This window comes from Dermatophagoides pteronyssinus, unplaced genomic scaffold, assembly GCF_027571235.1.
Source record: "Dermatophagoides pteronyssinus isolate colony J.1.1.1.1 unplaced genomic scaffold, Derpt_VIB-CSIC_2022.12 sq0060, whole genome shotgun sequence".
Classification (NCBI taxonomy): Eukaryota; Metazoa; Arthropoda; class Arachnida; order Sarcoptiformes; family Pyroglyphidae; genus Dermatophagoides; species Dermatophagoides pteronyssinus.
The window spans coordinates 59096-70601 of record NW_027461580.1 but is presented as its reverse complement, the minus strand read 5'-3'; the positions used below and the strand labels follow the sequence as shown (position 1 = coordinate 70601).

At 29.2% G+C, this 11506-nt stretch overlaps 6 protein-coding genes across 6 annotated transcripts; 3 read left to right on the top strand and 3 right to left on the bottom strand.

Moving 5' to 3' along the window:
* The first annotated feature begins 85 nt into the window (after positions 1-85).
* On the top strand, positions 86-1190 carry LOC113797180 (uncharacterized). The gene is made up of 3 exons (XM_027347520.2): positions 86-382; positions 440-537; positions 587-1190. The coding sequence occupies exons 1-3, from the start codon at positions 86-88 to the stop codon at positions 1188-1190; spliced, it is 999 nt and encodes a 332-aa protein (XP_027203321.2).
* On the bottom strand, positions 1141-2683 carry LOC113797178 (U6 small nuclear RNA (adenine-(43)-N(6))-methyltransferase). Its single transcript, XM_027347518.2, has 2 exons — positions 2221-2683; positions 1141-2148 (listed from the first exon to the last, which is right to left on the bottom strand). The coding sequence occupies exons 1-2, from the start codon at positions 2681-2683 to the stop codon at positions 1196-1198; spliced, it is 1416 nt and encodes a 471-aa protein (XP_027203319.1). The 3' UTR covers positions 1141-1195.
* A 98-nt stretch (positions 2684-2781) lies between these two features.
* On the top strand, positions 2782-4053 carry snRNP-U1-C (small ribonucleoprotein particle U1 subunit C). Its single transcript, XM_027347521.2, has 4 exons — positions 2782-2902; positions 2971-3013; positions 3065-3173; positions 3243-4053. Exons 1-4 carry the CDS (start codon positions 2895-2897, stop codon positions 3689-3691), a joined length of 609 nt encoding a protein of 202 aa, XP_027203322.2. The 5' UTR covers positions 2782-2894; the 3' UTR covers positions 3692-4053.
* A 142-nt stretch (positions 4054-4195) lies between these two features.
* Positions 4196-6888, top strand: BicC (protein bicaudal C). The gene is made up of 3 exons (XM_027347512.2): positions 4196-4448; positions 4518-5890; positions 5960-6888. The coding sequence occupies exons 1-3, from the start codon at positions 4196-4198 to the stop codon at positions 6476-6478; spliced, it is 2145 nt and encodes a 714-aa protein (XP_027203313.2). The 3' UTR covers positions 6479-6888.
* On the bottom strand, positions 6744-9183 carry LOC113797177 (ribosomal protein S6 kinase beta-2-like). The gene is made up of 3 exons (XM_027347517.2): positions 8817-9183; positions 8090-8759; positions 6744-8030 (listed from the first exon to the last, which is right to left on the bottom strand). The coding sequence occupies exons 1-3, from the start codon at positions 9039-9041 to the stop codon at positions 7459-7461; spliced, it is 1467 nt and encodes a 488-aa protein (XP_027203318.2). The 5' UTR covers positions 9042-9183; the 3' UTR covers positions 6744-7458.
* Positions 9184-9481: 298 nt separating this feature from the next.
* On the bottom strand, positions 9482-11394 carry LOC113797182 (two pore potassium channel protein sup-9-like). Its single transcript, XM_075824252.1, is given in 5 exon segments — positions 9482-10115; positions 10117-10294; positions 10359-10779; positions 10864-10986; positions 11050-11394. Coding segments are annotated over 5 exon segments (1317 nt in total). The 5' UTR covers positions 11285-11394; the 3' UTR covers positions 9482-9755.
* Positions 11395-11506: the final 112 nt, after the last annotated feature.

The following is an 11506-nucleotide window of genomic DNA, read 5'->3' as shown; positions in this document are numbered from 1 at the left end:
TATAAATCCTGTGTGCTGAATTTTTTTTTCGCAGTTCGGTCTTGTTGGCAATAAACGAGAGAAAGAAAAAGTGTTATTTAGGTTGATGATGATTTTTGTCACAAGCATCAATTTTCCAACTGTATTCATAAACAACGTTTCCAAAAAGAATTCTGAAAATATTTCTTTCGCAAAAAATTTTCTATATATAAAATTCTTTGGAAAAAAATTCCCGCCAATCTTAAATCAAATGGATAATTTAAATGAATCTCAACAAATTAATGATAAATTATCATTAATCAATATGATTCAACTTGTTTCAATGAATCATTCAGAAATTCAACGTTGGATTGTTGATAATTATCCAAATAAATCAAATAGTTCAAGATATAAACTTTATCAGGTAAAGTTTGTAATCAATGTTAAATGGTTTTTATTGATTAATAATTTCAATCAATAGAATATGGTACAAACACGCCAATCCTATATTGATCGTTTGATGAAATCACAATCAATTCAAAGTTCAAATTTAACACCAATTAAATGTCGTATTCATCCGTAAGTTTTCTTTTGCTTCTGACAAAAAATTCATTTTCAATTTGTTTAGATTGAACAAGGTTTTCCAATCAATTCGACCATCATCCATCATATGTATAACTGGTGATTCAAATACTGGAAAATCGATGCTCGCAACATCTATTGCAATCGATTGTGCAATATTACCCAAACGGAAAGTTTTGTTTATCGATTCTGATCTATCTTTAACCAATGATCGTTTACGTTTATTTCATTCGAATGATTTGAATGAACTAGATTCATTTATTCAAATTTATCCAATATTCGAGATAAATCGTTTATACGATCTATTCGAAATGATCGATCAAGATGAACAATTACATCGATCAGTATTGATAATTGATTCACTTAATTGTTTCTTATGGACAGCCGTTCATTCAAAATGTTCAAGAGAAATATTTATAGCACGATTATTATATGCAATTGAATCGATTACACGTAAATGTCATCTAACAACTATTATTACTCGATTGGAAAATCGATATGATCAACCACTTCATTTGGATGTTGATATTATATTAAAAAATGATGATGATCATATTGTGGCCAAAATTATAACAACAAATACATGGCCACGTTCCGAAATTGATTTCAATTTTAATATTACAAAAGATTTATTATCTTGTCAACAATAATACTTTTATGTTAATTTATTTTTAAAATATTGTAACAATTCATATGTTGCCGATTTGTTTTGTGACATTTGTTTTGTTTCCATTTTGATCAAAATATCCTGTTTATCACGTTTGATTATCAAGGAACAATGTAATAGATATGTTAGATTTGTTTTACATAATTCATTTGATTGTGAAAATTTTTTGTTTGAATTATGATTATTATCATCATCATCATCTAATGACCGTTTACCGGCAATGAAATCATCTTCGGCAATTTTTTCCATTAATTCTTTTGATAATTTTTCTCTTCGTTTACGACGTTGATTTTTCCAATTTGCTTCATTCGATTTAATATCGAATTCAATACGTTTATTCAATTTGATTATCTGAAATTGTTCGATATGTAAATCGTTTAATAATAAATTTTCGATATAATTTCCAATAGATTCAATTTTATAATCACATGCTTTTATATCCTGATCCAGATAATGTATCAATGGTTTTGGTTTGGATTGTAATATTTTTGGTGAATTGGCCAGATTGAATCGTTCATCAAATGTCCAAGCTAATGCCCATCGTTTTGTATTACCTTGACATAATTCGGTATGAGCAAAACTAGCCAATGTCTTGTTTTTTATCATATCTTTAAGTAAATATTTTAATTCAAGAAATGTTTTCTTACGACCAACCATTACCGTATAAAGATCAACCAATTTCTTTGTCTGTAAACTTTCATCGAGAATTCGTTTGATAAATACAAGCTCACCACCATCACAAATAGCTTCATCGGATGATGCAGAATTTGTTTTTCGTTGATGAAACGTTATTCTACGATCATTTGGTTTTTTATCATTTATATTTTCAAATGAATCATTGAATGTATCTTCGAAAAATGGTGGATTAGTCATAACAAAAGTAAAATGAGAATTCTGTACAAGATGTTTGAAGATGGTATCAATATTACGATTATCATAAACTATGAAATGTGAAACCAAAATTTGAAAAAAACGATAAGAACAGGACAAAAAAACAATGTTTAAATACTTACTTATAATTTTATCATTTAAATTATTATTAGTAACATTTTTATTAGCATAATCAAGATTGATTGGATCAATTTCGGTGGCAATAAATCTCCAATCAGGATTTAAAATTGTTGCTAATAATGGAAAAATTGAACATGAACCAGTACCAATATCGATACCTTGTATTTGATAAAATAAACGACAATGTTGAAGAAGATCTTCAATCCAAAGAATATAATTCAAACGCATCGGTATTGTTGGTACAAGTCGTTGTTCGGGTATTTGAACATCCAAATGAAAATCATTTTTCAATAATGTTTTTGTTAACGATCGTAATACGACAATATCACTATAATCGATATAAGATTTTCCTTTTTCATCATGACAAACATGTTGACCAAATTCAGGATATTCACGACCCAAATGATCGTAATCAAGTTTTTTGCGATAAATATTACGAGGATGCATAAATTGATTAAAAGCCATTTTTATTTACTTTATTTTCGTATTTTTATTTTATCAAAAAAACATGTCCTTTTTGCCGGGGCGCCAATCATACCGTTCATATAACTTGTGCCCGGCTAATCAAAATCTCGAAACACATGAAAAAAGCATAAACACTAATTTTTTGTTTGCAAACAAGCGTTTGACATTCTTTTTCATCAATTCAATTTTTGAAATTATAATCTTAAAAAAGATGCCAAAGTAAGTTTTCGAGTTAGAGTATGTTTTTATAATTGATTTATGATAATTTTTTTTTGTTTTTGTTATAGATATTATTGCGATTATTGTGATACATTTCTTACACATGATTCGGTAAATCATTTATTCCTTTTTTTTAAATGTTTAATTTTAATTATTTTTTAGCCATCCGTACGTAAAACTCATTGTAATGGACGTAAACATAAGGAAAATGTTCGATTCTATTATCAGAAATGGATGGAAGAACAAGCACAGAATTTAATCGATGTTACAAGTAAGTTTTTGTTTTGTTTTTCAATTCAATTAACATTGATTTTTTTGATAATCCGAAAAAAAATAATAGCGGCTGCATTTAAAGCTAACAAAGCTTTAGTACCACCAGCTGCATTAGCTGCAATGCGACCACCAAATGCACCACCAATTCTTCCACCACAAGGTTTACCTCCTGGTGCAAGATTTCCACCTGGTGCTCCACCACCGATGCCAATTCCACCTGGCCGTTTACCATTATTACCAAATGTTCCACCGGGAGCTCCACCACCACCACCCGGTGTACCGCCAATGATGTTACCACCAATGCGACCACCATTACCAGGTCAAATGATACCTGTATCATCTGCTAATCCTGTTGTTAACTCATCTGGAATACCACAACCACCACCACCAAATCTAATTCCAGGACAGCCACCATTACCACCGAATTCATTACAACAAGGACCACCAGGTGTATTTCCTCCTATTCCGGGTCAATTACCTCCACAACTTAATATTTCACATCAATCAAGGCATTGAAAAAAAAATTTTGAAAAAAATCTCATCACACACAAACACACGTCATAGGTCATTAAAAAAAAATTATGATGATGTTCAATTTAATTGTCACTTAGTCATTGACAATGATAAAATGATTATAAAAATAAAATCATCATCCAAAATAATGATTCAAATTCGAAAAAAAAAATTTTTCCAAAATACACTGACATGGCCATCAATGCACACACACACTTATCGCACACAAACACAAAATTCGAATATAAATAGCGATTTCGATTTCAATCCAAAAATTTTCATTTGACAAATTTTTTTTTCTTACATCTTCATTCTTTTTCATTATTATATTTTTGATTAAAAAAAAGCAGAAAATTTTATTATTATTTTCTCAATTTTTTTTGTCTGTTTGTTTGAAATGTATTTGTTCGTAGCATTATTTTGATCGACGTGCGGTTCTCGTGTGTTTTTGATATTTGTATTGACCAAAAAATTCTCATCGATCGAATCAATCTTCTTTTTTCAAAAATGATGGAATTAAGATCCAACTTATTGCAACAACAATTACCATTGGTATCATCAATATCACCATCATCATCAATATCAACATCGATGACGGCTGTTGGTAGTAAATCCAATTCAACGACAATTATGGCTGATTCTACATCAGCTATAAATATTAGTAGTAATAGTAGTAATAATGGTCATTTAGAATCGGATTCATTATTTTACGAAAAAGATCTTAAAGTGGACAAAAAAATATTGGCTATTATGAATCAAGGTAAAGTTATTTATTCATAATTTTGAATATAATAATCATAATAATTTAATTTTGATCTAAAATATATAGGTGGCAATGATACTCATCCATCGTTGAACAAATTCTTATCTCGTATATCGATTGAAACAAATTGCCATGTAGATGTATCGAATTCGTTAAGAGATCGACAAGGTAATGAAATACCGGTGCTTAAAGTGAGAGCAAATAATCCAAAAAGTTTAGAGGTTGCATCCGCTCTTATTATGGAACGATTGGATCCTCATCGTGACAAAATGACATTCAATATCGACGTGCCCTATAATGACCATTCATATATAATTGGCAAAGATGGTACCCGTATTAAACAATTATCTCGTATGACCGGTTGCCATATACATTTGCCTGATTGCAATAAAACAAGTAATAAAAAATCCAATAAATTATCAATTGCTGGTACAGAGTTTACTGCTATTGATAAAGCTCGTGATCAGATTCGAAAATCATTACCATTGAATATTGGATTCAAAGCTCAGATTAAATCGGGAAAATTTGTTCGAATTGATACGGCAAGCGCTGAAGTACAGGCTGTAAAACGTAAATATCGTGTTGATGTAACATTTACGAATGTTGTTTCGGATACTCGTTGTCCGGAAGTGACAATCAACGTTAAAGGTGGTCGCGCACAACTTGAAGAAATTGAAGCAGCCACTCGTGAATTGTATCAATTTGTAACCGAAGAAGAATTTGAACCTAATCATTCACCTGTAATGTTTGCAATAACAATCGATATAAGCCATTCACATCATCAATATGTGAAAGGAAAGAATAATTGCAATCTTAAAGTCATTAATTCACGATCTCATGCTACGATTTTATTTCCACCGCATGAATCGAATAGCAATCAGGTGATCATACAGAGTAGACATCTTTTATCAACAGTAATGGGTTGGCAAGAATTGATGGGCTATTTACCATTATTATTATCATTCGATGTTAATTTCGATATTAATGCTCATCAATCTCGTTTACAAAGATTGGAAAAAGAATTCGGTGTTGGTATTCGTACACGGGAAAAATTATCAGGTCATGTTTATACGGTCCTGATTAAAACTCAAGAACGTCATTCGACTTATCTACAGGAGATCCGACAAAGAATCTTGAATTTCAAGTCGGATAATGAAAATCAAATCAACGAAAACAAAGCTGTCTTGGCATTAGCCACAATTGATCATCATCAACAACAGCAGCGCCAAGAATTAGCGGCCAGTATTGCCAATCCGATGATATCCAATCGTGGTTTGATGAATTTGTCGTCACCTTATGCATTTTCATCAAATGTTTTACAGCCAATGATTGACAATAATATGAAAACGATCAAATCTAATCGTTCGAATTCGAACTTCCAATCAATCAACAACAATGGTTTTCATGATCATTCATCGAATTGTCCAACATGTCATACAGTAATTGATTCGAATTTCTTTCTTTTTTAAATTTATGTTTCGATTAATATTAGATTAATTTTTTTTTAGAATTGTATACCCGGATTTTCGGGCAACGATACAAGTTTGAAATCTTTGGATGAATCATTACCATTCTGTCAACCATCATCATCAACAACATCTTTTAATCCATTTAATTTTCGTGAAAGTATTGAACTTTCTCCCGGTAAACCAATAACTTTTGGCGATAAATTGAATTCATTTAATCCGATTGGTAGTATTTCTAATGGTGGTAATAATAGCAGTATATATTCGACAACTAATGTTAATGGCCATCAATCAACATCAGCATTCGGTTTCAATCGATCAACAATAGGAACATCATCGACAAATCATAAATCATCATGGCCATCATTGGTAACAACAAATGGTATTGGCAACAACATTAATAACAATCATATTCACCAAAATAACGATCATTTTTATAATCATCATCATCAAAATAATAATGATTATTTATATAATCAAATTCAATCAAGTTATTTAAAATGTTCAGCATACGATGATACGATGAGCAATATGAAAAGTTATTCAACTGTTTTTAAATAATGTATCTTGTGGAAAAAAATCTTACTTTTTTTTGGTGGAGCTACGAAAATTTAGATATGGCCAATATTGATCATTTTTTTTTTTTTTTGAAACCATTTATGACCCGTGAATCATGACCAACATGTTAAAATTTCTATTTGTTTTTCGTTTTTTTTTGGAACAAACTGCATCATTCATCAATGAATTGTTATTTTATCTCAATGTTAAAACTTTCAATTAGGCAAAAACAACAACAACAACAAAAAACGCAGACAAGGATGATGAATGAATGTTACCATTCCAAAATCAAAATCAAGTCTTTGATATTGAATTTTATTATTATTATTATTATATTCTATTGTGTTGTTCAATTATTATATAAATATTTTGAATTCAACTTTATATAAAAAAAACAATGTCTTCATTTTTGATATTTGTTTGTGTATGTGTTTCTGTGTTTTTTTTAAAATCAATTTGATTTGAAATAAACAAATAAAAACAACAAAAAACTTTTCAAAAACTTTTTTCTACTAAAAATTTTCAGATTAAAAAATCAATATCGAGTCAAAAGTACACAGATATTCAGTTCAGGTAAAGACAGGTAAATATTCAGTTCAAACCGATTAGGATTTTTTTTGTAAAGGTTGTTCAGGTAAAATTATTAATTAATAATAAATAACTTTCAAATCAAATCGCATTTTGGTATTTGAGTAAAAAAAAGGCAACATCATTTTTTAAAACGAAACAAAAAAATCTGTTTGTAAAATTTGTTATGTGTGTGTGTGTGTGTATTTTCAGTTTTAACTTTTTTTTCCATCTTGTTTAAAACAGAATTATTAATGAATCGAAAATTTCACAAAAAAATATATACTTTTTTCAAGGTATATAATTAAAACGAGAGAATTAAATAATTAATTAAATAAACAACAACATAAACAGACAGACAAACAAACAAACAAATAAACAAAATTAACAAACAGCCATTTGTATATTTGTTGAAATTATCCAGTTGGATCATTACGATGAATCATTGATGATGAATGAGGCTGTTGTTGTTGTTGTTGTGTATGTCTGTTATTGCTATTGGAATAATTTCGTACATGTCCCATCACATCATGACGACTCATTTCTTCCAAAACGCTAGGTGCAACATATGTAAAACCAATAAACATTTCATTGATACTACGACTTAAATGTGAACTTTCTTCCGGTGAATCAATTGGCATTTGTTCAGTAAATCTTGTATCAAATTGACTAACATCATCTTCCGAATGTAATGCAGGCCTGAATGGTGGACTAAGTCGTTTGAAAAAAACATCATCCCAATTAACTTTATTAAAAAATGCATGATGTTTAACTGGTGTAGCATCATCTGTACCGCCTCCAAGACGTAATTCCGGTGATCGTCGCAACAATTTACGGATTAAATCTTTTGCTTCATGTGTAAGATGTTTGGGAAATTTAAGTTCAGCATGTAATATTTTGGCAATTGTTTTGTTACGATTCGAACTAATAAATGGCGGTTTACCGGTCAACATGTCAAACATTAATGCACCCAATGACCACCAATCAACTATTTATGAAATTAATTTTAAAAAATTTAAATTTAATATTAAAAACTGGAAAACTTACCGGCATGATTATGACCGATTCGTTTGAGAATTTCAGGTGCCATATATTCAACTGTACCACAGAATGTATAAGTCATTTTACCACTTTGTATAGATTCTTTACAAAGACCAAAATCAGTCAATTTAACATGGCCATGTTGATCGAGCATAATATTTTCCGGTTTTAGATCACGATAAATGATACCCAATTTATGTAAATGTTCAATAGCCAAAATGATTTCGGCTGTATAGAAAATGACGGCATTTTCAAGCAATAAACCTTCACGTTGTAGATACATGAATAGTTCACCACCACTTAAATATTCGAGTATTAAATATAATTTTCCACGTGTTTGAAACGCATACATTAAATCAACAATAAATGGATGTTTAACACTTTCCAATATATTACGTTCAGCTTTTGTATGATCAGTATCTTTAATGCTACGAACAATTTTTGCTTTTTTCAACACTTTCATTGCAAATATTGTTCCAAGATTTTTATCCGTAACTTTTCTTACTTGAAACACTTTTCCATATGCACCCATACCGAGTACTTTTAATAATTCAAAATCATTTGTAGAAACACGTTCATGATGTTGACAATTGACCATTTCTTCCGTTAATTCAATGCTATTATTTTCCGGTCCTAAATTGATTACTTCTTCAGCGGTCGCTTCAAATGTATCGATCTTTATCATTAAAAAAACAAAAATGATCAAAAAAAGCTTTATAAATCACAATTTTACCTCAATTTCATTATTAACAATCATTTGATCATCATTTTCGATTTCATAATCAAGTAAACGATTTGTATGATGATTATTTTGTTGTAAATGATTATTATTATTATGATTATGACCAGTAATTCTTGATTGATTATTATTATTAATTAATTGTTGTGATGATGATTGAGAATTCGAAAAATCTTCAATCTCCGAATCATTTAATTCCATTTCGAATATAGTGGCCATTGTTTAGCGTTTTTTAGGCAACAAATTGGTGACGCAACAACAAAACAAACAAAAATCTTCACTTTGGTTCAGAGTCAAAACAAAACAAACAGAAATATAGAAAAATTTAGATGATTTTAACAACAAAAAAAAGATGATCAAGAATAATTTTTTCGTTGATGATCATCGATGATAAATGTTATTATCATTATCATCATCATCAGTTAGATTTTCTTTTTCAAAAATAAACAAATTCCAATCACAAAATCATCAAAAAAAATCAAAATGCCGAAAACTCTTATTTACATCGCACATTCGTTTCATTCGATTTTTCTATTCCGAAATCGCCAAGTCAAACAAAAACATCACACACACAAACACACAGCACAACACATATTATCGGCAAAAAAATTGGATCGTTAATAAACATCGTTATGTATTCAATGCTCACAATTTATTGATGGCCACAACAACAACAACAACAAAAATAGAAAAAATTTCAAATGAAATCAGGTCAATTTGATTGATAATATCTCTCCATAGAAAGATGGTGTAAGAATGATTTTTTTCAAAAAAAGAGCCAAAACTTGAAAATAACTTTGGTCTATTTTTTGTTTACAAATTTAAAATCAATTTTATTATTCAATCGATCGATCAATTGATCCAAAAGGAAAAAAAATTGCGTTTTTTGTTTGCGAAATAATTTTTTAATTTGTTTTTGTCCCAAAAATTTGATTACGAAGTTTGATCGATTGTAAATTCAATATTACTTAAATTATTACCATAATAATCATCATCATTATCACTAACAATACCTAAACGTCTACCTAATTGTTTAACTTTATGTATAACTTCTTCTTGCATTAAATTAAAACACATTGCTAATAATGCCATACCGGCTAATAAATAAAGGCTACAAATGACTAATTTTTCTTGTGAACCAGAACTATCGACAACAGATGCACCGGGTACAAGATCACCAAAACCAATCGTACTTAATGTTACAAAACAAAAATAAGATCCATCCAAATAATTCCAATTTTCCCAAATTGAAAATAGAAGACCACCACCACAAACATAACCAGTCAATATAAAATAGACAAAGTGTAATTGGTACATGGACACGATTATTTTCTTTAAATTTAATTGTTGTCATTGTTGTTGTTGTTGATGGTATCGATGTTGTCATTGTCATCATTGTTGGATCATTATAATTATAACCACCGACACCTGTATCATCCATTCTTGATGCTAAACCTGTATGATTATTCAGACTAGATAATTTTGTGAAAATTAATGAAAAAAAAAGAATTTAGAAACCATAATAATAATATTTACCCAAATGTACCGGTCGGTGCCGAAACAGCACGTTGTAATAATAAACGATTTCTTTGTTTTAATTGATTTGATGATTGTTTACATGAACACAAACCACCATAAACATAACGAAATGATTTAGCCAATATATCACCAATATTTGTTAAATATAATAACATTAATGGTATACCAATAATAGCATATAATATTGTCATTAATTTTCCACGATCAGTACGTGGACTAATATTTCCATAACCAATTGTTGATATTACTGTTAGACTGAATAAAAATGCACCAGAAAATGACCATTGTTCACGACCTTTACTTTGTTGTCCTTCATAACCATCTTTTATTGATTTAAGTAATTCACGTTGAAATAATTTTATCGTATCAGTTACCTGTGCATTCCATTTATTATGATATAATATATTTGTATTATATGCTAATTACAAGTTGTAAAATAAGAATGAACATCATTAGTAAACATCATTATTATTAAAACAAAAAAAATATCAAAATATCATACTTATATTCCATAAATTCAATATAGTTTTATTACGTAATTCATTCACCTGTTTAACTGTTTCAACTTCGAATGGTGATTCAATTGCACGAAACATAAATGCACCACCAACCGAATATGCAACAACTAATACACAAAGACCAACATTTGATAATAAAAATGCAAAAAATTTTCTACAACAAATTCTACATTTTGATGGTGGTGGTGGTTTACGTTTTGATTGTTTTGTTGTTTTGTTGATTGTTGTTATCGTTGATTTTTTTGATGATTTCATATGGCCAACATTATTTGAATAAGTAGTTTCTTTTGATTGATGATTTTGTTTTTTCATTATCGATTGGTGATTTTGGGTTAGGTTAATTGAAAGAAATAACAAAAAAATAAAAATAAAATTTAACGAAAGAAGATTTGAAAAAAAGAACATTGTAAATTTACAAAACAAAACAAAACATCATCGTCATCATCACCATAAACATCGAATTGGATCGAATCCAAAGAAAACAAACGTTTCTCTCTCTCTCTCTCTCTCTCTCTCTCTCTCTCTCTCTTCCCCATTCATTGATTTTCATTGAAATAAAATAAAAATAAAATTTTTGAATTTCATTTTAAGTAAACGATTTGTTTTATTAAAGTAAAAATCTGGCAA